Here is a 26,362-nt window from a genome sequence, read left to right on the forward strand (position 1 = left end):
GAGTTTGGGTTCCAAAATGGAGATTTTTTTTGGTTAAAACTCAACCATTAATTCTTCTATATCAACTAGATGCAGGCCACTAATGGGAAATAGCAATAATATGAAAAAGACAGCAAATCTTTTCAGGCTTTAGTCATTATTTCAAACAAGATTTCAGCATCAACAATGAAGGCTTTATCTGATTCTTGCCTTAATTTAATGTCTCTAATAACTGTGGTCTTCATAGGAATCTATTGTTACATAATCTGCAGCTGCAAATCATGAGTGCTTCTGGGTGCTGCACTACACAGATAAAACATAAAACTGAGTAAAAGTACTATGACTTCATGATGTGATCTCTCTGAGAAAAAATATTACACCCTCAAATGCTTAAAACTAGCATTTATAGTATGCTTCCCAAACCACTCTACAAACTATACAGAAATCACAGCAACCACCTACCACTTGTTAAACAGAGCAGGTATTTTAACACTAACAGGTAACTTTATAAAACAGCAAGGGAATTGGTAATGGAAGGAAATGATAGGCTGGAAATGACAGGTTGATTTCTTCCTTTTTCATTTTTAACCTTTTAAGTGTAATATGTATTTAGATAAATGCACGTAAGTGTCAGCTAGCTGAATTTTCACAAACTTAACAAACAAATGGAACTGGCACCCATATCAAGAGACAGAATATTACCACAACCACCCTCACCCCCTGCTTCTAGCCCCCAGTCTTGCGAAGTCTTTCAGACACTGTTCATCTCCTTCCAGTCACTGGTCTCCTTCCAAGGTCACCTGCTATCTTGTCTTCTAATCACACAGTCTGTTCTTCACTGTTAGATAAATGGAATGGTACAATATTGTATTCTTTTATGGTTGGTTTCTTTTGTTTAACTTTATGTTTGTGAGAGTCATCCATCTTGTTGTTTGTAATTGTTCGTTCTGCTGCAGAGAATTGAATTGTGCAACCCTACTACGATGTATTGATCCATTCCACTTTTTTTTTTTTTTGCAATAGCATAAACACATTTATTCACTAACCAAAGGGACGATCTTAATTAAACCAACACTTGGAAATAGTTGCATGTAAAATGTTTATGATAAAGGTAACTGAATACAGAGATGGAAAAAAAAATAAAAAGCACAGAGAGATTTGCTCATTGAACTGAGCCTCTTTACTCGAGCAGCTAATTCCTGTCCAGAAGGATGATGGAATTTTTACTCTACTTTTTCATAGACCCGAGTACAGTTCACATTGTTCATGACGCATTCCACCATTAGTTTCCCATTTTCCACTCTTCTTGTTATTGTGCTTTCCTTGCCATCCCATTCCTGATGTTGCACCAATGCGCCGTTGACAAAATCGCACACAGTCTGAGTTTTTCTGCCATCAGCTGTAGTCTCTTCAAACTTCTCTCCCAGGTTACATGAAAACTGCGTTGTTTTCAACGTGCTCTCAGTTTTTATGGTGAGGTGTTTGCCGTCAGAGGTGATGACACAGTCTGGTTTGGCCATGGCACCCATTTTTCGCAGAGCCATCCCTACTCCTAATTTCGTCATGTACTCATCAAAGCCTTTGCTCTCCACTAAGCGCCATCTTCCTACCAGCTGCTGAATGGAGGCCATGGTGGGCGCGGGCGGCGTGCGGGTCGAGAGGAGCAGAGTGCGGCGTGGAGAGCCTATCCATTCCACTTTTGATGGGTGTTTTGGTAGTTTGTGGTTTTCGAGTGCCACACATTGTGTTTCTAATGAACATTCCTGACACAGACACACACAGACACACACACAGACACACACACACACACACACACACACACACACATATTGCTATGTCATAGGGTAAGCACATTTCCACATTAATAGGTACTGTAATAGTTTTCCAAATGATTGTACCAATTTCATCTCTGAACAGTAGTGGACAAGAATCATGGTCACTGTATATACTTGCCAACACTCGTTCCTTTCTAGTGCGAGGGTAATGTTATCACATTATGCTTTTAATTTGCATTTCTTAGATGACCAATAAGGTGAGCATCTTTTCACCTGTGTATTGGTCATTTGCATAGTTTCTTTTAAAAATATTTTTATGAAAAATGTAGCTAACATATAATATTATATTAGTTTCAGGCGTACACCATAATAATTCACCATTGATATACCAAGTGATCACCATGATAAGTCCAGCAACTACCTGACACCGTATCGTGCTATCACAATATTATTGACTATATTCCCTATGCTGTATATCACATCCCCATGACTTGTTTTATACCTGGAAATTTGGACCTCTTATTCCCCATCACCTTTCCCCCGCCTTTTAAAATTTTCAATTACAGTTGAAATGATTAATTTCAGGTGTACAGCATAGTGGTTAGACATTTACACAATTTAAGAAGTGATCCCCCTGACTAGTACCTATCTGGCACTAGACATAGTTATTACCTTATCATTGACTATATTCCTATGCTTTGCTTTACATCTCTATGATTATTTTGTAACTACCAATTTGTACTTCTTAATCCCTTCACCTCTTTCACTCTGCCCCCTAAACGCCTCCCATCTATCACCCCAACAAATCTAGTACCCATTTGACACCTACACAATTATTGCAAAATTATATTCCTTATAACTACATCCCCATAACTACTATGTAACAACAAATTTGTACTTCTTAATCTCTTCCCTTTTTTTTCCACCCACATCCCAACTTCCTTCCCATCTGGCAACCGTCAAAATGCTTTCTGTATCTATGAGTTTGTTTCTGTTTTTTTTTTTTTTTGTTTACTTTGTTCTTTACATTCCACGTATGCATATAAGCAAAATCACATTGCATCTGTCTTTCTCTGTCTAACACTCCACTCAGCACAGTACCCTCCAGGTCCATCCATGCTGCCGCAGATGGCAAGAACCCATTCCCCTCCCTGGTTGAGCAATATTCCATTGCACATATGTACCACCTCCTTTTTATCCACACATCCATTGATGGACACCCAGGCTGCCTCCACAGCGTGGCTATTGTAAACAATGCTGCAATGAACATATGGATGCACATGTCCCATCGAAGTAGCATTTTCTTCAGATAAATACCCAGAAATGGGATTACTGGGTCCTTCTTTGTCTCTTGTTATAGCCTTTGTTTTAAAGTCTATTTTGTTTAGTATAAGTATTGCTACCACAGCTGTTTTTTTTTTTTTCGGTTTCCATTATCATGAAATAAATTTTTCCATCCCTTTACTTTCCATCTGTGTGTATCTTTCAATCTGAAGTGAGTCTCTTGTAGGCAGCATATGTAAGGGTTTTGTGTTCTTATCCATTCAGCCCTCCTATGTCTTTTGATTGGAACATTTAATCCATTTACATTGAAAGCAACTGTTGACAGATATGTAGCTATTATTATTCATAATTTTGATTTTTTTTCCGTCTTAAAGAAGTCCCTCTAAGATTCCTTGTAATAGTTTGGTGGTGGTGAACTCCTTTAGCTTTTTCTTGTCTGGGAAGCTCTTTATGTATCCTTCACTTTTAAATGATAGCCTTGCTGGGTAGAGTACATTTGGTTGTAGGTCCTTGCTTTTCATCACGTTGAATATTTTGTGCCAACCCCTTCTGGCCTGCAAAGTTTCTGTTGAGAAAAGCTGACAATCTTATGGGGGCTCCCTTATAAATTACTGGTTGTCTTTGTCTTGCTGCTTTTAGGATTCTCTCTTTGTCTTTAAGAGTTGCTATTCTAATTATAATGTATCATAATGTGGGCTTGTTTGGGTTCATCTTCTTTGGGACTCTGCACTTCCTGGTCTTGTATGTCTATTTCCTTTGCCAGGTTAGGAAAGTTTTCAGTCATTATTTCTTCAAATAGGTTCTCAATCCCTTGCTTGCTCTCTTCTCCTTCTGGTACTCCTATGATGCGAATGTTGTTATGCTTGATGTTGTACCAGAGGTCTCTTAAACTAAACTCATGGGTTTTTTTTCTTTTTCTGTTCCAATTTGGTGTTTATGCTACCTTGTCTTTCAAATTGTCTTTCAAATTGCTGATTTGATCCTCTGCTTCACCTGGCTTGCTGGTGACTCCTTCTGGTACATTCTTCATTTCAGTTATTGTATTTTTCACTTCTGACTGGTTCTTTTTAATGGTTTCTATGTCCTTTTTTATGCATGCAACTCTGCTGAAGTTCTCACGAAGTTCCTTGAGCATCCTTAGAACCATTGTTTTGAACTCTGGATCTGGTAGTTTGCTTACCTCCGTTTCGTTTAGTCTTTTTTCTGGAGTTTTCTCCTGTTCTTTCATTTGGGATGCATTTCTTTGTTTCCTCATTTTGGCTGCCTCTCTGTGTTTGTTTCTGTGTATTAGGTAGATCTGCTACATCTCCCAGTCTTGACCGGGTGGTCTTATGTAGGTGCCCTGTGGGGCCCAGTGGCACAGACCCCTGGTCACCTGCTCTGGGTGCTCCAGGAGTGTCCCTTCTGTGGGTTGTATGTGCTCTCTTGTTATAGTTGAGCCTTGATTGCTATTGGCACATCAGTGGGTGACATTGGCCATCAGGCTGATTGGCTGTGGGTTTTGGCCATGTCCACAGCTTATGGGCTGCTGGGCTGGTAGGGGAAGGCTTACCCCATTGAGTGGAATATGCCCCAGCAGGCTCTTGTGCCTATTGATATTGCCCTTTGTGTGTGCTGCTTGTGGGGTTAATTGGGTGGTTCTCTGCTGTGGTCTGAAGCCAACTTTCAAGTATGTTGGTTCTGGGGCCTCTTGTGAGGGGCTCCAGTGCAGGCCCAGGTCACCCACTGCCTGTGACCAGCCAGGGACTACCTGGTAGGAGCTACAAAGTGATCTTCAGCTTTTCACTGCCTATGCTAAAGTTGGAAGTATGTGGGAGAGGACATGCTATGAACTGAGGACATCTGCCTCTAGTCCCCAGGCCTGGAGCAGCTCCATAAAAAGCCAGGACACTTTGAAGCCTGCTGCCACCTGCTGACTTCCTTAAGGTTTAGCCACAGATAAAGCCTCATGCAGTACATGAGTTGGGTGTGGCAGGGTCTCCTGGAGTCATTAGAGTTGGGAGACTTGTGGTCACCAGGTTAATGTAGACTCTGGTTTGGTGCCAGTGCTGAGTCTGGAGCTACTCAGCAAAACTCAGGCACACTGAGGCCAGTTGCCGCCCACCTGAGGCCTGTGGACTCTGATAGTTTTCCAAGATAGAGTGCAATGAGGGTGCTTTGGCTGCTAGGGAGAAAGTTCCTCCTGTGTTGCAGGAGTTGGGTGGGGCGGGGTCCCAGCAGAGTCAGCAGGGTGAAGAGAGTGGAGCTCACCAGGCCAATCAGATTTAGATTTGGCCTTGTGGGGGCGGGCTCAACAAAGAAAAGATGGTGCCCACCAGCCAGCGGCATGAGAGGACACAGGGTAAATGGCAACTATCCTCCAGCCTTTGCTTCAAAGCCTCACACCTCAATCTGCTCCCTGTGTGCCTCTGACAGCCCCTGAGTCACCATCCCTCCGCTGGATGATGCCTAGAATCTGTGTTTTTAAACAAACTCCAAGATTGGGGAAGCAGTGTTTTATAACAGGATTTTCCCCTAATCCTGGGATACTGATGCCTTCTGCACACCTCCTTCCAGGAATTCTGAACCAGGCGAGGGAAGAAACTGGGCAGGAGAGAAAACTTAGAGAAGGGAGAGAAGAGGTGCAGAATGGCCATTAGAGAAACACGGCTGCTAAAAGACTGAAGATTGCTGGCATGAGGTAGAGGGAGGGAAGAGAGAGTTTAAATAAATATCATTTTTAAGGAATCAGAGTTTTCTAGAAATAAAAACAAATTGATTTGGGAATGAGAAGGTGCATGTGTATTCCTCTTCTCTCCCTGGATGCTTCAGTTACAAGGAAAATGAAGAGAAGAAGGTGGTCCCAGCTCTCTGTCCTGTGACATTGCTGAGTCCAATGTATGTCATTATATTTTACACACACTGGTCTTTGTATGGAACCACAAAAAAAACACACATAAACTCCATTTTATATTTAGCTGTTGATACCATTGGTGCATAAACAGCAATTACTAGTCTTCTTCAGGTTAAATTTTTCTAGCTCCTTCAATTCTATTACCATACACACCATATATACTAAAACATTAAGGGGTAACTTGAGGACACGTTGACTTCTAATACAGTTCTGTATATGAAAGACTCCAGGCTCAGTTACTAAATGATAGAACAGATACCCAATAAATAATTATTAAAATCACATACTTTATGAATCTGGCACCAGGAAGAAGATCTAACCCTTCCCTTACAGCCCCAAGAGTATTATATTACACTTGACCATCATCAGTTACATTTTAGAAGAGAGACGCACATAATCTGAACTAAGTTCTGTTGGAATGCATATAATAAAGAGCTGTGAATCTGGAACTTAAGACTTGCATATGATATTGTGTTTACATTGAAACATTATTTTCAAAAATTAAAATAAAGCTAGGTAAAACAAATTGTGGGCACTGTCTTTCTAGTTTTGCTATTTCATGTTCGGCTTTAAAATGTAAGCAAAACAAATTCTTTTCAGTATCAAAATAGAAAGATGTTTTTCTCTTAACCAAACTTAAGTTCTTTGATTTCATCATTGACTTGAATCCCTTTTTTTGGTGCACAAGTTGCCATTTACTGACCTTGTTGACCAAACCACAATAAGAAGTCTTAATATAACCACAAGATGTTCAAATGTTACTTCCTTATTTTGCCAAATGAGTGTATTTACTATTGTGATTATTGTGGTTAATCTGCATCTGGCTGCACACTATTCAGCAATCTAAATAGCTTAGCTATCTTATTTATTTTACAGTGGAAATAGCATGGACTTGAGATCTCACCTGGATCCTGCTATTAACCAGTTAAGTTACTCTGGCAAATTGCCAGCTCACCTGACCCTCTGTTTAACCAATGATGTTTGTATAGACGTGAGAGGGTCTAGGATTCACTTATAGACAGTGGTTCCCAGGAGATACAGCCAAGGAACTAGTACATTTGTGGCTTCTGGCCAGAACCCCAAATTAAGAAATAAAATAATAATTAAAGTTCATGATTTTCTAATGACAGAAAATAAAAAAGTAAAAAAAAAACCCCAATTTATTTGTCATATTTGGAGGATGCTAGGGAACCCACTGCTTATACGTGAAGAAAAACAATTGGGCACCTATCCTGTCTTTCCTGTATGCACTTTACCTCAAGGTAATTATTTATGAAGGAAAGTTTTTCTTTATATAGTCGTTTCAGTTAACAAATGCAGAAAGAGGGGTAGAATTAGAATATTATCACTTGGCAAGACCAAATAATTACTCTAGGCAATGGTCACAAATGCATATAAAACAATTAGGGGAAAAGCCAACAGGTAACTTTATAATGGGTAGTTTGGGTTGACAACACCTAAAATCACTGATCAATCTTATTATCACATGAAAGAGACCCAGACATTAATGTGATGCAATGTGAAGTACAAACTCCACCTATGAGGCATTCTTGCCAAAACTGCTGAAGCTGAATCTGCTGGAGATCCAATTTCCAGGTTACAGGAAGCATGGAGATAGGAACATATTGAAGACACTCAGGGATGGATTAAAATCCAGGGAATTCTGCTGTGCCAATGATCTGACCTGGTTTCTTCAAAGAATAAATTAGAAGGAAAAAGAAATGAAGGAGAGGGAACTCATAGATTAAGAGATTTAAGAGACATATGAGCCAAATACAGAATGCAGACCTTGTTTGGATCCTGTTTCAAACAAACCAAAAAAAAAAAAAAAAAAGAGAGAGAAGCCATATTTAAGACAATGAGGGAAATTTGAATACTGACTAGATATCTGATGTTATTAAGGATATTTTGTTAACTTTTAGGTGATCTATTGCATTTTGGTTATATTTAAAAAAAGGAATCATTATCACATATCTCTATATCTATCTCTATCTATACATAGATATATGTATATGTGTGTGTGTGTGTGTGTCAGGAGATATATATATATATATATATATATATATATATATATATATATATATATATATAAAATCCTGAAGTATTTTTAGATGGAACAATATGATGTTTAGGATTTGCTTCAAAATAATCCAGTGGCAGGGGTAGGTGTAAGGATGGAAACTAGATTGGCCATGCATTGATGATTGTTGAAACTGGGTTTTGGGAATACGAAAGTTCATTGTGTTACTACTCTCTCCACTTTTGTGTGTGTTTGAAAATTTCCACAATTAAATGTTTTTAAAAGTGGGGAAGAGTGATCAACACTTTGTGATAATTAAACAGTACACATATGGTTTATACAGGTTTTTGTATTTATGCCTTTATTAGTTTCTTGCAGCTGCTGTAACAAATCACCACCCACTGGGTGTATTAAGAGATATATTCTCTCACAGTGCTGGAGTCTAGAAGTCTGAGACCCATCAGGGCTGTGCGCCCTCCAGACGGTCTAGGGAGACCGTTCTTGGCCTTTTTCACTTCAGGTGGCTGCTGGTATTGATTGACTTATAGCTGCATCACTCTCTTCTTTGTCTCTGTGTCTCACTCCTCTTCTGTCTATAATCGCTCTCTACCTCACTCTATAAGGACACTTGTCATTGGATTTAGGGCCCACGCAGATGATCTTGGATAATCTCATCTCAAGACCCTTAATTTAAAGTATATCTAAATTACCTTTTTCCCGAATAAGGTAGCAGTCACAGGTTCCTAGGATTAGGACCTGCACATAGCTTGGGGTGGGGGTGAGGGTGGAGGGCAGGCTGCTTTTCAACCCACTACAGTGACATACTACAGTAAAAAGATTTGAAAACTACTATTTTAAAGAAGTAGTTTAGACTTTCTAATTTTGATGTAACAGAGTTATCCCTAATTTCAAATGTGTGAGATATCCTTGATTTCTTCTTTTCTACCTTAGCACATAGGCAAGTTCTGTCATTTTCACTTCCAAAATTTAAATCAGAGCTTTCTATTTCTTTCCATCTACATTCTCAGTGCCTTCATTTCATGTACCAAATTCCACAATGGTCTATGTACTGATCTTCCTGGCTTCTAACCTTGCCTTACTCCATACCATTCAACATGAAAGAGCTAGAGTAATTCAAAACAAAACAAAAAGTTCACAATTCTAATCATTGCTTCTTTCTTGCTCTGTCTGCAAGATGGTGGTCTATTGCTTCTAAAATAAAATCCAAACTCTTTACCATGACTTCAAGGCTGGGACTAATTCATTCCTTAGCTCTTTGACTACTCTTATTTGGGACCATCTCCTTGCTTGCCCACAACTCTCTAGCCCTATTGGCTTCCCTTTAGCATCTTAAATATGCCAAAACCAACTCCACCAACTGTAGATTCCCCCAAAGGAGAAACCAGGCAGTCATTATTACTACTAGAATTCTATTGATAATTAGATCAATTGTTGTTTTTAAAATGGAAACTAATTCATGTTGAATACAGATACATTAAAAAACATGTAAACAAAATGTAAATACTCTTCCCTCACCTCCCAACCATCTTATCCTCTAGGATAATGACATTTTGGTTTATGAACTTTCAGAATGTAGAAATATCATAAATATGTGGTTATGTAGCTTGGTCACCTGCTTTTTTTTTTTTTAACTAAACAATGAATTTAGAATCCATTTTCACATTATTGCAAGTATAGCTTGATCATTTTTTTTTTTTAGGCTTTTGATGCATATTTCCAAATCGACCCATCGAAGACTTGAGCTAATTTGCATTTCCACCAGCAGTGCATGACCATGACCAGGCTCATCTCCCTACATCTCTGGGAATCTTTATAATCTTTGCCAATGTGAGAGATGAAAAACAGCATCCCATTGTTGTTTCAATTTGCATTTCTTGGATGGTAGTGAAGGTGAACTTTTTTGCTTCTGATACTGCTCACCTGTAGTTCTTCATGATTGTGTAATGAAAAAGATTAGCCTACATTTCTAAAAGAAATAGCAAACCAGCTAAGGAAGAGTTGTGTAAACCACTCAGCACACCACTACAGCAACCCCACGACCACGCCCTCTTGTAGAATTCCATCAATGCCTTGAAACTGTTCACGTTCATGTGTCTGAGGACAGAGTTTGGGCTTTATATTCCACATTAGGGAACTCTTTATTTTCTTCTTGTAAGATATGAGGCATAGAAAATTGTCCACAGTCAGTTTAAAAAGCTTGTTGCTTGTATTTGCTGGAAATACATGTGGTGAAACAAACAAGAAATTGTAGATTTAGAATCTAAGCTTCAGAATGTAACCCAACAAGTTGGACTTGCCACTGCCTGGGGTTTTGATCATCTTTAGGTTTCAACTTGGAGTTTAAGTAACATTATGCATCAGACTATTCAGTAATAATTTTTCCTGTTATATTAATTTTAGAAAGAAGTTCAGAGAAAAGTATTGTGAGACAGTACCTGACATTGGCATCCAGTCTCTACATTACTTTTGAACAGGGTTGTTCATACTGCTTCATCTGAAAAAAAAAAAAAATACCACCAGGCTATTTCAAGGTACCATGTCTGTCTGACACTACCCTATAGATTTCCAAATGTACCTCAAGTTTGCTTATGTGGTCATATCAGGGATTACAGCAAGAGTAATTTAACTGTCCAAGGTCCTGAAATCTTGCATATTTTTATTCTATAATTTTGCATATTATTTTTGAAACCCGAGTGGCTTTCTATCATTCCATACTCCTTATGTTCTCTTCCTCGTATGTTTATCTAAAGTTAGTATATTTGAATGTGGGTCAATTGATTGAATATACCAATTTTATATGTGATAGAGTGTTGTAAGTTTTTAAGAGCGACTTAAAAAAATAACCGAAATAAATACATGTGCTTATGGTTGTGATTGTGATACCAAGTATCTTCAAAACAAATGCAAAAATATAAACCAACAAGACCTAAGCCACAGATGAATAGAGACCTAATAGCAAATGGAAATTCTAAAGAAAGAGGTAAGCAGACCAGGTCATCAAGAATAAGAGTAAATAATATGATAAACCTAAAAATTAGGAGTGCATACTGAAAATGAAAAATATCCTTTAAGATGAAAGGGACATGATGAAACAATGTTTTGTTTTAATGCCATATATGGAGGGCCAAGGAACAGGACACTCCATTTCATGGGGAGGGATGATGACACTGCAAATACACACGCTTTGCACTATTTTAGTCTTTATCAAAGTCAAAGGTCAGCTGTAATAAGATATGTGGCTCATGAACCATCTGTGACAGGAGGAGGAAAGTCAAACTAGAACAATGAAGGAAGTGTCAGCATTTATTAAGTGAGCACTCTATGTAGCTTTGTGAAATAGGCTCCATGGGAAGGGAAAAGTAAATTAGAAAAGATGGTTCCTCACTTTCTTCCTTAAAGCAATGGGACAGACATATATAAAGAAAAGACTCAGAACTCAGAGTTTAACTACAGAAGCTCTGAAAGGCTAAGTGACTTGCTCCAGGTCACACAGTATATTAGTGACAGAGCTTGGACTAGAAACTGGTTGTTCCAATCTCTGTCATGGTGGTCTTCCCCCTCTATGACAGCTGTCACATATGCGAACACCTAACATCCATATAAACATGAATGAATTAAAGTTAGATACAGAGGATTAGAGAAGTAGAACAATAAAATGAAAGGATGGTACAGCGAATGGTGTGAGAAGTAACTGTGCAATATGAGTCAACAAGGAAGATATGTGTGGTTTGATAAAAGTTTTAAAGAGAAGAAAAATACTGAAAAAGAGGCATGAAGAAGACAGAATAAATGATAGGCCTACAGTCACCAAGGGGAGCCCCATAAACGGTAATCAAGCACAGGGGTCCAATCAGAGAACAGTTGGAGGAATGTGCTCAGTAAAGAAAGAACAAGGGTGTCATAAATGCTTACTTAACCAAAATGCATTTGAAACAAGGATTTTCAGATTATGTAACTTTGCTTTGTTCACATCCCGCAACCTGAACCATGGTTGAAAATGTTTCTCAAATATGTTAGCCAGTCAGGATATTTCTGTTCCCATCCAAACTCTGTCACAGACCAGCTGTTTGTTCTCAAGAAAGTCACCTTACCTCTCAAGACCCCACCACCATATCTGTAAAACAAAGGCCTCTCGACTTTGCATGAAAGAATCACTTGGGGTTCTTGTTAAAGAAACGAAGCCCCAGCCCCACCTTACATCCACTGAAACAGGATCTCCAGAAGAAGCACTTGGACCGTGGAATCTGCTTTTTGTCACCAGAAAAGTTTGGAAAGCTCTCATGACATGATCTCTAAAGTCTTTTCTACTGATAATTAAATCCAATGATTCAGGTTCCTCACTGGAGTAAGCTCAGAATTTCTAAACTAACAGATTCCCTGTTTAATGGACTGGGAATCACTGAAAATGTTAGAAATATTATAAGGATTGGTAGCTGTCCATGGAGAAAGGGTGGAAAAATGAAGAATAAACACACTAACCCCTTGTTATCCTCTTTTGAATATAAAATTTACTTGATGAACTCTTTGATGTCAGCTTTAAAAATTTTATTTGCCAGCAAAAATACTCTATATCCAGTGTACCTGTACTACAACTAAAAGTCTTAGCATCAAAGACAGAAAAATAATAGATGATGCTATTTCCTAGGGATAGAAGAAAGCAAAACATCACTGCAAATGTAGGAACTTCACGTCCTCCCAGTAACTTTCAAATCAAATAACAATTTACCCATTTGGTCAGAGGTAAAGTGTGGATTTTCCTCCCTAATATTTTAGAATGTAATTTATTACCAATTATACATGGTTCAAAAGCAAAGGAGACATCACTATAGTCTCAAGTTCAAACTCAATGGATTTCATGAAAGAACAGGATCATGATCTGGCAGAGCTATGATAGTTTGATCTTCCAGTAACTAAGAAAAAAATAAGGAAAACAAGAGAAGCTGAAAATCTCCAGAAATGACAAACACAAACATAATTATATATTTGCTCTTTCACAACTAGTCTAAAATTAACTTGAATTTTTTTCCCCCCAAAAATTGACCTTGAATATTTGGAACTCATCATATACTCCTACTCATTGTATCCATCTATGTGTCTTATATGAAGGGCCAGAGCATATAGTTATGAAGTTTGTGCACTGCATATAGGTACCAGAGGGGATGAATGAAGACTAAAATCCATTCCACATCCTGGACACACTCCTGTGCTTCCTGATATGAGTATATCCTTCTCCACCCCTCTCTCCAACCCCAAAGAATATCTCTTGGCTTCAATAAAGGCACTGTCTGCAAGTCGAGCCAGGTGTGGTGCTCTTTCCACTGGAAGTAGTGCTTTCTTTAATTGCCATATATGCTTGCAGGGACCTTGCTTACATGGCCCTAATCACCATATAGGATAGCAGTGGCCATCTAGTCTCACAGTGAATCTATTTATATACTAGCAAATACAGTATTTGATCCATCCGAGATGTTGCTGGGGACAGATATAATATGGTGAGTTCTGAGGAGCCAAGATTTTATTATGGTGCAATGGCTAGTGGGGCAATAATTGATGGTGGTTTTCTAAAAATGTTGGGTTCTTTCTAACTGAAGGTTACAATCACTTACAACTTTTTGGAACCCAAGGACATGATTCTTTGGAAACTTCTTGAAAAGTAGTGCCCCATATTTGGAAAGAAATGAAAAAGAATGATCTTCCATAAAAAAAAACATAGTAAGACTCCTGGAAATTGCATTTGTCAGCTTACCTTTGATTCCTGATGAAAAGAGTGGTACAGATCAGAAATTATTTTGAATGGATCAATATTTCAATGTGTGTCAGGAACATTAGATGGCTATTGTAAAGAGCATAGTATCAGAATCTAAATATAGGAGCATTACATAAACTACAAAGAAATTTTCTTTCTATAATCAGCATTATTAATGGACCACTCACAGAGTAGAGCAGACCCAGCAACATAATGTGGTCATGAAGTGGATAAGACCTGGGAAAGTCAACGCAATTTCAGCAAGACTATTTATCTCACTAAATACATCATGATGGCCACATATTTGGTGTGATTTGGTGTAATTTCAGGGACATTAACAAAGACTTCTCCACCTCCCTCCCTGCTCACTTTTCACCAATGCTTTATTTGTTTGATGATGTCTCATGGTCTAAGATTCATGTTCATTACTTTGGCTTAAAGGTTCACCTGCTGTTGTAATACAACTACTTCTGAGATGGGAAAAACATTCATAGGGCATCATCAGTTCTTTTACAGAGCAGACTGATACGGAAAAACGATATAAGGGACCCCAGAAGGTGGGAAGATGCCAGTGAGATGGGAAAAGAGTAGAGACTGTTTCAGCTGCAATTTTAAGTGGAACTGACTCTACTTCAGAGATCAAAATAACTTAGCTCTGCATAAGGAATGGTAATTTGACTTACAGATGAGTGGGGGGTCTGGTTTGATTTCTATGTCCATCCCTAATTAGCTGTGTTTACTGGAGAACTCACTAGCCAATCCAAGCTCCAATTTCCTTCTCAACAAATATTTAAGTGTCTAAATAGGCAGGCATTACTTTAAATGAAATCATGATGATAATAGTACCCACCTTCTAGAATTCTTATGAGAAATAAATGGGGTAATCTTAAAAAGTGCTTCCTTTGCTCTTGGCACAGAGTAAGAAAAATCTTACAGAGCAAGTAAGCATAAGAATAATCCCTTAACTTTGTGAATCTGTACACAGTTTACAGAGCACTTTGACATCTATTATTTCTTTAAGCAACCCTGTGGGTAGAGCTAGCCAGATATTTAATGTTCCATTTTATAGATGAAGAAACTGAATGAAGCTTGGCACAATTCACTTGGTTGGTTGTAATTCCTATTGAGGAAGATGGCTGGCTAAAATGTGGGTAAATTGACCAAATACTTTGTACTTATAACTTATCCCTATTTTATAGATGGAGAAACTCAGTAAGGCTTAAAGAGATTTTGATTTTCTTTTCTGAAACTTGCAGTGAAAAAAGATGCTTTTAAGAAAAGCATTTGGCCAACTCATACATATTGGTAAATGGTTAAAAAAAGTTACATGACAGGAAGAAAAGGATGTTGGACAAGTTAATCTCCAATAGATAAAAGTTATTGTAAGGGTTTTATTGTTCTTTATCTTCACTTAGGTATTGAAAAATTAAGGAAGAAAGATGTAGATGGAAATAAGGAAAGATTTGACCTAACCAAATTTTCTTAAATTTTGGGAAAGCCTACCAATACAGTTTAGAATTTCTTTCACTAGACATATTTAGAAATCTGGGATGTGCATACAATTTGGAATCTAATTCAGAGGTGGAAAGCTGAATCAGGAAGTATCTTGAAATGACTTTTTCAAAACTGGTTGTATGATTCAGCAGACATTTAGATGACTTAATGGTAGGAGAGCAAAGTCCTAACATTACATTTGGTCCAATAATTTTCAACTAAACAAATATTTGCCTTAAAAGCAACAAAAATGAAATGAATGTATTTTAAACATTCACATTGGATGCTGAGACTATGTCCCACCCTCCCTACTGAACTCCCTTTTCCATTGGTCAGACTATCCCAAGCCTTTCATTGGCTGCCTGAAAGAAGAATCTGTCAATATAACAGGAGAGCAGGACCTTTAAAGGATTTCCAACTCTTTGCCAAGCTGAAAGACTCTGGTAATAAGACTTGCCCATAAATAAATAGATTGTTAAAAACATGCATGCCTTCTATAAGCCTTAAAATTTTGGTTGAAATTAAAACTTTCCTAGAATGACATGAAAATCAGAGCTCACTCATTATGGTGTGTAACCTTGCTGAATTCTTGTTTTTAAATTCAGTAAAATACCATATGTGCCTATCATCTTGAAGTATATGTATGAAAATGCTCATCCATGAAACATGGCCTTTTGGGGGATAAGAAACAAAGATAACTTCTTTGTAATCAAGAAATCAATCCCATTTACAATTGCTTCAAAAACAATAAAATACCTAGAAATAAATGTAATCAAAGAAGTAAAAGACCTGTACTCAGAAAATTATAAGACACTGAAGAGAGAAATCAAAGAAGATATGGAAACACATACCATGTTCATGGATAGGAAGAATTAGTATAGTTAAAATGTCAATACTACCTAAGGCAATATATATTAGGTTGGTGCAAAATTATTTGCAGTTTAAAAGGTTAAAAATAATTGCAAAAATCGCAATTACTTCTGCATCACTAATAGATTCAACACAATTCCTATCAAACTACCAATGACATTTTTCTCACAAATAGAACATATAATCCTAAAATTTATATGGAACCATAGAAGACCCCAAATAACCATGGCAATCTTGAGAAGTAAGAACAAAGTGGGAGGTATCACGCTACCTGACATCAAATCATACTACAGGTAATCAAAACAGTATGGTACTGGCATAAAAACAGACATATAAATCAATGGAACAGACTAGAGAGCCCAGAAATAAATCCATTCATATATGGTCATTTAATCTATGACAATGGAAGCAAGAATTTACATTGGGGTAAAGATAGTCCATTTAATAAATGGTGCTGGAAAAACTGGACTGACACACGTAAAAAAAATGAAACTGGACCACCTCCTTACACCATATACAAGAACAAATTCAAAATGGATTAAAAACTTAAATGTAAAACCCAAAACCATAAAACTCCTAGAAGAAAATATAGAGAGTAAATCTGCAGAAATTACACTGAGTAATATTTTTACTGATATATCCCCTCAGGCAAGGTAAGTAAAAGGAAAAATAAACATATGGGATTACATCAAACGTAAACGTTTTTTTCACAGCAAAGGAAGCAATTAATAAAACAAAAAGGCAGCCTACTGAATGGGAGAAGATATGTGTCAATGGTACATCTGATAAGGGGTTAATATCCAAAATTTATAAAACACTCATTCAACTCAACACACACAAAAAGAACAACCCAATTAAAAACTGGGCAGAGGACTTGAAGAGACATTTCTCTAAAGAGGACTTACAGATGGCCAGCAAACGTGAAAAAATGCTCAGCCTCACTAATCATTAGAGAAACGCAAATAAAAACCACGATGAGATACCACCTCACTCTGGTCAGAATGGCTATCATCAATAAATCAACAAACAACAAATGCTGGGGCGGATGTGGAGAAAAGGGATCCCTAGTGCACTGCTGGTGGAATTGCAGATTGGTGCAGCCACTATGGAAATCCATATAGAGGTATCTCAAAAAACTGGAAATGGAACTATTGATCCAGCAATTCCACTCTTAGGTATCTATCCAGAGAAATTCAAGACGCTAATTCGAAATAAATATATGCACCCCTATGATTATTGCAGTGCTATTTACAACAGCCAAGACTTGTAAACAACTGAAATGCCCCTTGGTAGACGACTGGATTAAGAAACAGTGGTGCATTTATACAATGGAGTATTATTTGGCTATAAAGAAGAATGAAATCTTACCATTTGCAATGATATGCATGGACCTAGAAAACATTATGGTAGGTGAAATAAGTCATTGAAAGAAAGACAAATGCCATCTGATCTCACTTATATATAGAATCTAAAGAACTGAATAAATGAGCAAAGTAAACAGAGATAGTCTCAGAGATATGGAGGAAAAACTGATGGTTGCTAGATGGGACGGGGGTGGGGATGAAGGGGAAGGGGAAGGGATTAGAGAGCATAAATTGGTAATTACAATATTGCCACGGGGATATGAAAGACAGTTTGGGGAATATAATCAATAATGTTGTAAAGATTTTGTAGGGTGTCAGATGGGCACATGTCTTATTAGGGAGACCACTTCAGGGACAGTGTAGATTCTTGACCACTGCACTGTACACCTGAAGCTGAATAATATTGTATGTCAACTATAATTTAATATATATGTAGTCACAGGATATGGAGCACAGCATAGGGAATAGAGTCAATGGAACTAATAGATATATACAGTGTCAGAGGGGCAATAGATTGGGGAAGAGGGGTTATCACTTTGTGAGGGGTGAAATGTCTATTCTATTGTTCTGTACACCTGAAACTAATAATAAAATAAAATAAAAAGATAACTTTTTTGACTAAGGCTAGGACTAAATCTAGGGGTGAAGCTTGAAGTAGCAGAACTAAAACTGCCTTCTATTTTATCGATACTAGCATGGACACTGAATTTATAGAAGGCATTGAGTTATTTTAATGACCCGTGGTGGTCAGAAAATCGTTTTTTCCCCCCTTTGACTCAACTGATCTTTAGCTGCATCATGACATTAAACATTATTAGAAAACAAATGAATTTGGACTCTTAAAAAATCAGTGTCGTTTAAAAAAGATGGAGGAGTTTTCTGGACTAAAATACACTAAAAATATTAATATGTAACAAGTGCAATCTTTGATTGGATCCTGGTTTTTAACCAAACAATTGTAACTTTTCTGTGTATTTGAGGGGAAAACCAAAAAATTTCCAGCTCCATCTCTTAAGAAAATGATCTGGGGCTATGTTTTTGTGATAACTCAAAGAAAGGAAATCATCTTAAAACTTGTTTTATAAGAAGCAGGATTACACTGACACTGGGAAGTGAACATACAATGTGATATATAGATGATCTATTATAGACTTGTACAACTGAAATCTGTGTAACTTTACTGACAGTTGTCACCCCAATAAACTTTAATTTGAAAAAAAAAAGCAGGATTACAGCTTTGTATATTTTTGTAAAATGTTGGGCACAATACCTATGGGAGCTTAAATACTATTTTCTTAAGGGCTAACATTTAAAACAGAGAAACTTACAAAGGGAGAGGATGCAGTTCCTGGTTATGAAACATGTTCGTCAGCCTGATGCTTTAATTACAATTTCTTTGGAGTTCATAGTATGTTGTCTTCACTAATCCCCACTCAGAGGTTTGAGTCACCGAAATAAATCTGCAGGATTTGGGCGCACAGAGTTTGTTACTGATCAGCATGCTATCTGACACCCTCTGCCCTATAGCGGCTGGTGTGCCTCCAGCTTTTCCAAGCCAAAAGCAGAGCCCAAGATTAGAGCAACATATATTTAAGGGTGTGTTTCTTGCAGATGCTGGTTGGGACATGAAGACAAACGTAGGAGTGATTAAATGCGGAGAACAAAGCGGCAACTTCACTGGGGAAAGAAAACCTTTTTGTTAGGACAAGTTTCAGTTAACTGTCAGTGTCACCACTGAGTGAGTGTCCACAGGGTGTGTGTGGGGTATCTTCCCAAAATGACGTGGTTGTTTAGAGAAGAGGACGTGGAAGTGTCTCGGAGGTGGGGTGGGGGGAGATCTCGGAAGATTAGGATTTCTTCTGAACCTCGATGGAACCAAAGGGAAACAACCCAAGGCAGATGACAAATTCATCCCGAGATTCGTGAATTGACGTCGATTCTAATCAGATCTGTTCCCCCCCTCCTTCAGTCTGCCCCACCAGCACTAGAAGGGATTCCCCAAGCTGCTTCATCACTCCCTGAGATTCGCTGTCCGGACACTCTCCTGCCGCACCCTGGAATCCGTGTTCAACTCTTTCCTGGTTGAGTCGTGCATTGCCAGCCACTCCAAGATCCCCGACGCGGCAAGCAGCACCCCTCCACTCTCACACTGGTCCCGGGCTGCGGCGTGGGGAGGGGGTAAAGGAGCCAAGTCGCGGAAAACTTCCTCCCGGGAGATGGCTGGTGTCATTGGGCTTCCCCAGCACTCCTGCGCCGGGCCACACGTCTTTCACTAAAGTGGTGTCGCAACGATTGCAGGTTCTGAGCTGCAGAGACCCTGGCAACCCACAGCCACGCCTCCCCCGCGAGGACCCGCGCCCTTTCCCACGGAAGGCCCTGGGGACACAGCGGCTGCCAGGCTGGGACTGCTGGAGGGGCTTGGCCAGTGCAGGGAGACTTTGCGCCACAATGCTTTGTTTTCCTGCCGCAGGAACCCGAGACGGTCTCTTTCTACCAGACTTAACCCTCCCGCGGCAATAGCCATGGAAGTGGCGGCGGCACAGAGGGAGAGGGAACCGCTAGAAGCGGCCTCGTTTTTGGATGTTTTTTCTTTACGCAGACTACTTCTTCCCTCCTTCTCGGGGTAAGTGGAATCGAGTCTGTACTAACGAAGGCGTAGGATTGAAGCTGATGGAAGGGGATTACAGGAGCACAAAGGGTTAACGTGCTAAATTGTTTTTCTTGGGATAGGGTCTCCCGCTCTTATAATCCTGCTCCCACGCAGTCCCCTCCAAATACTACGCAGTTTACCAGTTGGACTCCATTTCCGCTAGTTAGAGGAGCGGGGGCTGGGATTAATAAATGAATTAATTTTTGGTGGATTCTCCCCTTTCATCCCACCCCAAACTTACTTGTCTTTGTCTACATTCAGAGACGGGAGAATGAAAGTGGAGGTGAGAGAAAGCCCCAGAGGTTGTTGTTAGTGGTGGTTGTGGGGGAGAGGCACCTACTGATTAAATAGAGATAACCCTACGGCCAAGGACTAGTGCAAATCTTTAACCCCCACGAGGACGCCAGACCCCTGATCCTGCTTCCTCACCCCAATAGACCCATCCCAAACCTCCAGCCTCCAAAGCATCAGTCGTCCTGCTGAGGCTTTTCTGGGGAAGGTTCTCCAGGTCTCTGTATAACTTCTAAGAAAAACTGCGCATTGTCTTGTACATGAGGGACGCTCAATAACCGTTTGTTGATTGGCAGAATGATGCACCCTAAGGCTTTATTTTTCACCTTTGGAATTTACCTTGGACAGTGAACTAGGTCCCTGATGTAGACCCCAGGGCACCAGGTTACTCCAATTCATCTTGCAAAAGAGGGGCTGGAATCTTAGATAATATAGTATTTAGATCTTCATGATCCAAAAGAACCCATGTGACAGCTTCAGGGTCAGATTCATGGGTTCAGGGACCAGATGAGCTCACTTGGGTTTGAATCTGTGTTGTGACCTTGGGTGAGTTACTTCTCTGAGCTTTAAATGGGACCAGTTAGAGCTTCCTCAAAGGGAAGATGTAGGGAAGATGAATGGAGAGAAGGATGAAAAGGTGAGGGGGGCATTTGATAAATGTCAGTCTTACCTCCTCATCTTCAAAGGATTCAGGAGAGGATCTCTGTCTCTGTGGACACCTTTCTGACTTAGATGCAGGTAAATAGTATTGTAGTGACTGTGCTGGAGCACGCCTGCCCATGAGCAGTTAACGGGGAGAGGGCAGAGTGAGGCTCTGGAAGCTTTCTCAGGGGCGTAGAAGTAGTACCCTTAGGGTTTTGGAGCAGAATTTACATACGTACTGGTGTCTCTGTTGACATGGCTGGAGAATCAGAAATTCGTTTTTTGTCTCATTTCCATGTCTCATCCATCCTCTCAGCCTTCTAGTAGAGGGAAGGAAGGTGTGAAAATGGAGCCCCAGAGAAGGTGGCTCTGAAGCCTCTGGAGGAACCAGAACCTGCCCAAAGGGCTGAGGTCTCAGGGTAGTGCTGGCAGATTGGCACCAGTTTTGCCTGAACAGAGTCTGCGGAGAACTCTGGGCTCTAGCCTGGCAGCCCATGGGGCCAGTGACAAAGCACTTACCAACCCTTTCCACAGATGACAGTGAACCTCCGCGAGTCTTGCCCTTGGACTCAGAAACCTGGATGTGACAGTAAGGGGTAGATGATGAGAAAGAGGTTGCTGACACAGAGCTCCTCACAAACCTCAAGGTGCCTTCCGGTGCCTTGAGGTTCAGAGAGTAACTCCCAGTGTAGAGGTTTAGTGACATAGCAGGCAGGCTCAGGAAGGAGCTGGGCAGTCACTTTCTCATTGGTAAATAAAGGCAATGACAGTCTAACTCGTCCTCATGGCACTAGACAGTAGGTTCCATGAAGGCAAGGTCCATGCCTATCTTATTCTTTGCCAAGTCACCAGCACCTAGAACGGTGATGACACATAGGAGTTCAAGATCTATCTGAACGGACAGTGAACGGACAGTAACTTAAACTACCTCCTATCCAACTCTGCTTTATGCAATTCATGCCTTTATTTAGCAAGTATTTCTTGAGCATCTACTATGTGCACGGCTCTGTTGCTAAGCATCTGAAGTACTTTATAAGCATTTTTCATATCGGTACTTCCAGTGGCCCATTCAAGATCATCTCAAGAACCCACCAGGTTCTTCTGGAGACTGAGGTCCCACCGCAAACCCTTCCGCAGCTCCAGGCCGGGGCAATGAGAGTGGGGCTACGGGGGATGCGCCAGGTTTAGCCTCTTTCCGGGAACAGATCTGGAGGCCCTTGGTACCCGTACCTGCTGGGCCCTCGGACTCCTGGGGCCACCGCTTCCCGGAGCCGCCAGGTCTTGGCAACTCTGCTTTCCTGTGGGGCCACCGCGCCTCTCCCCAAGCCCCTTCCCGGCATCCGAACAGCGGCTCCAGCTGGGCTGCAGGTAGTTGGGGAAGGGACTAGGCTGCACCTGGGGAGCGACCTTCCCGGGGTGGGAAGAGAGCGGCGGATGCCGATTGGTCCCAGAACAAAAGGCTCATGGCTGGCATCAGCCTCCTCTGAGTGCGCTGGGAACAAGGGTTGGGGCGCAGGCGGGAGAACCAGGAGCGAGAGGGTACTGGAGTGAAAACATGAAGTGAGAAAAGAATGGGGGGTGCGCCTAGGGTGGGAGCAGTGACAAGAGGTTTGCGGCGGGGCCGCCGTGGCTCCTGTTCGCCTCCTGCAGCGCCTTCCAGGCAGCCAAGCGTGTCTCCGGCTGCAACTCCGCTGAGCGCACCGCGGTAGCCTTCACGCCGGTCCGCCCGCCCGCCCGCCCGCCAGCCGGCTGGCTGCGCCAGTAAGTAGCGGCGTGCCTGCCGCCCGGTCCCGGCTCCATCGCGGCTTCCCGTTGTCGCGTCGGGAAGTCCGCAGCCGGCCGCTGCCTCAGGCCGGGCGCCAGGTGCCGAGCGCGCCAACCCCGGCTGGACTCCTCCACCCGCGGCGCTCTCTCCCACAGTGGCGCGGCTTCTGCGGTGCAAAGCGGGGAGGGTCGCCCTCGCTGCGCGCTCCCCGAGTGCCGCGCCACCTCTACATCCAATGGCTTTCAGGGGGTGGAGAGCGGGGGGCGTCGCCCGCGGGCGAGGAGCCACAGACAGGGTGGGGCGTGTTTGCGCTGCGCGGCCGAGCCAGGCCGGCGTGCCCGCCTGAGCGCGCGCCCGGGCGAGTGTGTGTGAGTGTGTTCGTGCGTGTGTGCGCACACGCCTTCGGGGGCTGGAGTGACACTGCAGTGGGCTTCTCCCTCGCACCCGCCCTCGGCCCTCAGCCTGCTCTGCCCCCAACCTGCGGGCACCGCATTTGGGAAGCAGCTTGGCTCTTTAATTTTCCCAAGACTCCTTCTCCACCCACCCCTCGCCAATCTCACTTTTCCTTTTAACCAGGGGGCTGCTTCCAACCACCCTCAACCGGTGCAGATCCCCAAGCCGTCTCCAGTTCTCTCCTAAGCCAATATTTTCCACTTGTCTTTCTCTGGGGTTCCTCCACGAGCCAGTCCAAGGCTCCCCATCCTTGGAAATTGTTTTGTTGGACTGCTGTACCGAGGCGTGTAAAGCTTGAGGACTTTATTATTATTTTGATTCTTTTCATTTCCTCCCCACCTGGGCAACGGAGCAATGAAATTTCCAATCGAGACTCCAAGAAAACAGGTGAACTGGGATCCTAAAGGTTGGTATTTCCTACTTTCGGCCGCCCTGTCCCTGTATCCATCTCCTGCGTGTGCGCGCTTCCGTGAATGGAAGCACTCTTGCTCCTGGCCCCGTGTGTCCTGTGGCAGGAAAATGCGCCTGGGAACTGCAGCGCGGGTGGGAGGAGGGCGGAGGCAGCGTGGGTTCCAAACCCAGAGAGTGCCTGTCATTATCGTATAATCATTGGTCCCTCAAGGATTGTTTCAAAATGTAAAGATACACAAAACAGGCTGTTTGGCTTGAATTGCACCAAGTGTCGGTATTTGCTTTTGACTTTGTGGGCGAGAGTGTGTGTGTGTATGTGTGTGTGTCCTTTGTTTCTGGTGATCTTTGTCTCTCTGGCAGATGGGTGGGGTGCCTCCCCCTGGACCTGGGGCTGCAGCTGCCTGCCCAGAGTGTCCTCAATGGGAAAGGTTTCCTGGCAGCAAGTGGGGCTCTTATCTGCAGCAACAGTCCCTGGAGGTGGCCCTCTCCTAGGGCATGCGGAATAATGGAGCCCACAGGGCTCAATCTTATTACCACCAAACCAGCCAGCTAGTTTGGCTCCGAAGGAGTAGAAGGGGGAGGGGAGAGTAGTTTGTGAGAAGGGTGGGGCTGGGAAGGGCTGGGGAAGGGGCACTCAGTGTGCCCACCTGAGCAGTAGTGTCATTTACAAGCTCTTAAGAATATTGGACAGTGTTCCCTCTGCGCAAAAGGGAGCAACTAAGACAGATATGTGTGTGCCTTGCTTGGGCCACGTGTCTGTAATTAGCATACAGATGTTAAGGCTCCCTCTGAGATCAGTATGGGAGCAGAATAAGTTGAAAGCTAGTATCCTGTTTTGACAAGAAATGCTCTTTAGCATTTCTCTTAGCTCATCTGAAGGCTGAGTCCAGCTAGAACGCGCCTCTGTGTGCATTGGGTTTGAATTTTTTTGTTTTGATTGGGGGTCTTTTGATTTTTAGCATCAATGGTTGTTACTGTAGATGCTACTTGCATGATTTTTCGTGTGTGTGTGTCTGTGTTTAGTGTTCTTTACAAGTGAATTTTTTCTTTTCTCTAGACTAGAAAAGAGGAAAACCACTCATTTATTAAGTAAATTGTCTTATGAATCGACTGGCTATTGAAGAGAGAGTGAAGAGATATTGCCTATTTTCAACACTGAGGCTGTTACACCTTAAATACAACCCATATCTTCTCCTTTGTCTCTAGGTCTCTGGATATGTGGAAGTGTGCCTTGGCTACTTTTTTAATCCCTGCAAAACATATTTATTGAATACGTACTATGTAGTACCAACCACTGTCCCAGGTACTGGAGATCCAGTCAGAATAGCACAGACAAAAGCTCTGCCTTCTTGGAGTTTATAGTGAGGGGGACAGACCGAAATCAATCATTGCACAGAAGAGTGCATACAGGGCTTTGAGAAAGTGTCTGATAGAAAAGATTGACAAGGATCCAGGAGGTGGGTGGTCAGAGAAGGTAGTCAGACACTTGTACTGACTGGAGGAGACATGGAGGATACGTAAGGATTAACTGGCTAATGAGGAGGTGAACTGTTGCAGAAGAGGGAACAGCAAGTGCAAAGGCTCTGAGGCAGAAGGTGTGTATTTGAAGAATTGAAAGGAAGTTTGCATGGCTGGAGCAGAGAGCAAGGGAGCACGTGTGGGGACCTAAAGTGTCAGACCTCAAAGCCTCATGCTGTTGCAGGTAGGGTGGGATTGTGGGGTGCGGAAGGAGTATCGTTTTTGTCTTATGTCCCTGAAGGGTTTCAAGCTGAGCAGTGACATGATCTGAACTAAGTTTTACAGTAAGTGCTGTGTGGCTGTTGTGGATGTGAGGGACGAGATGCCACGGTGGCATGGCCTAGGAGTGGAGAAGTGGATGGAGGGGGGAGCTCTGGAGGACACAAAATCTACAGGCTTTTAGTGAAGAACTTGTAAAAGTGGAGGAATTGGAATGACTGGGCCAGCGGCTAGGGCAGGAGCAGTCTTGAAGGGAAAGCTGGTCAGTTCAGTCTAGGTCTTGCTGAGAGGGAGGTGTCCCTGTGTCAATCAAGAGGAGTGTCAGGTGGTCAGTTGTCTGGTGTCTGATAGAAGAGTTATCAAGGCACGCTGATAGGGAAGGCTGTAGGGCTGACTTCGTGAAGCTTGCCTTAGCTTTTATAGTACATTTCTATATGATCGTCATTCTGTGTATTTATGGCACAGTATTAAGCACAAATGAATCCCACATGTTACACTGACACAGTGAAGAAGCATGCAAGTAGCGTTTCCAGTCACAACCATTGGGGCTAAAAATGAAAAGAACCTAATAAAAAAAAACAACAACAACATTTAATGAGCAATCATTGTATGCCAGGTGTTTTATGTGCATTGTTTCATACACTCATTCTCATAATACTTATCTGATGGTATTAAGTGTTACTGTCCCCTTTCACACTATTGCCATCAGGGTACCATTGAGCTGCTTTCCAGTAAGGTGCTCTGACTTCATGCACAGCTGTTCCTGAAGGACAGGGTGACCATGATCTTTCCTAGCCAGGGAGTGAAGGCAGGAGGCGAGTGGGGAGAGAGGGTGGCATTTCTCACACTCGTATACAAGCAAGTGCCAAGCACTGCATAGTGCTTTACTCACATGAAATAAATAAGCTATTAACTAACTATCATTACTTAATTAGAAGATTAATTTATTTAATCTTTGTTTAAACTT

The 26,362-nt window shown here is 41.6% G+C and overlaps 2 protein-coding genes across 4 annotated transcripts in view; one reads left to right on the top strand and one right to left on the bottom strand.

The window, feature by feature from the left end:
• Positions 1 to 996: 996 nt before the first annotated feature.
• On the bottom strand, positions 997 to 1,651 carry LOC117023721 (fatty acid-binding protein 5-like). Its single transcript, XM_033108819.1, has one exon. The coding sequence runs from the start codon at positions 1,608 to 1,610 to the stop codon at positions 1,203 to 1,205; it is 408 nt and encodes a 135-aa protein (XP_032964710.1). The 5' UTR covers positions 1,611 to 1,651; the 3' UTR covers positions 997 to 1,202.
• A 17,374-nt stretch (positions 1,652 to 19,025) lies between these two features.
• KCNK10 (potassium two pore domain channel subfamily K member 10) overlaps positions 19,026 to 26,362 on the top strand; it is a 118,608-nt gene continuing 111,271 nt past the window's right edge. The window contains exon 1 of one of the 3 annotated variants that reach the window (XM_033107972.1): positions 19,026 to 20,069. In XM_033107972.1, coding sequence (XP_032963863.1) covers positions 20,027 to 20,069 — 43 coding nt within the window. In that variant the 5' untranslated portion in view covers positions 19,026 to 20,026. Of the gene's footprint in view, positions 20,070 to 23,128; positions 23,654 to 26,362 lie in introns of those variants that run through there. The other 2 variants (XM_033107971.1, XM_033107975.1) reach the window with 2 other exon arrangements.

This window comes from Rhinolophus ferrumequinum, chromosome 6, assembly GCF_004115265.2.
Source record: "Rhinolophus ferrumequinum isolate MPI-CBG mRhiFer1 chromosome 6, mRhiFer1_v1.p, whole genome shotgun sequence".
NCBI lineage: Eukaryota > Metazoa > Chordata > Mammalia > Chiroptera > Rhinolophidae > Rhinolophus > Rhinolophus ferrumequinum.

Coding starts and splice junctions, on each gene's coding strand:
- LOC117023721 (XM_033108819.1), bottom strand. CDS start 1,610: ATGGCCTCCATTCAGCAGCTGGTAGGAAGATGGCGCTTAGTGGAGAGC.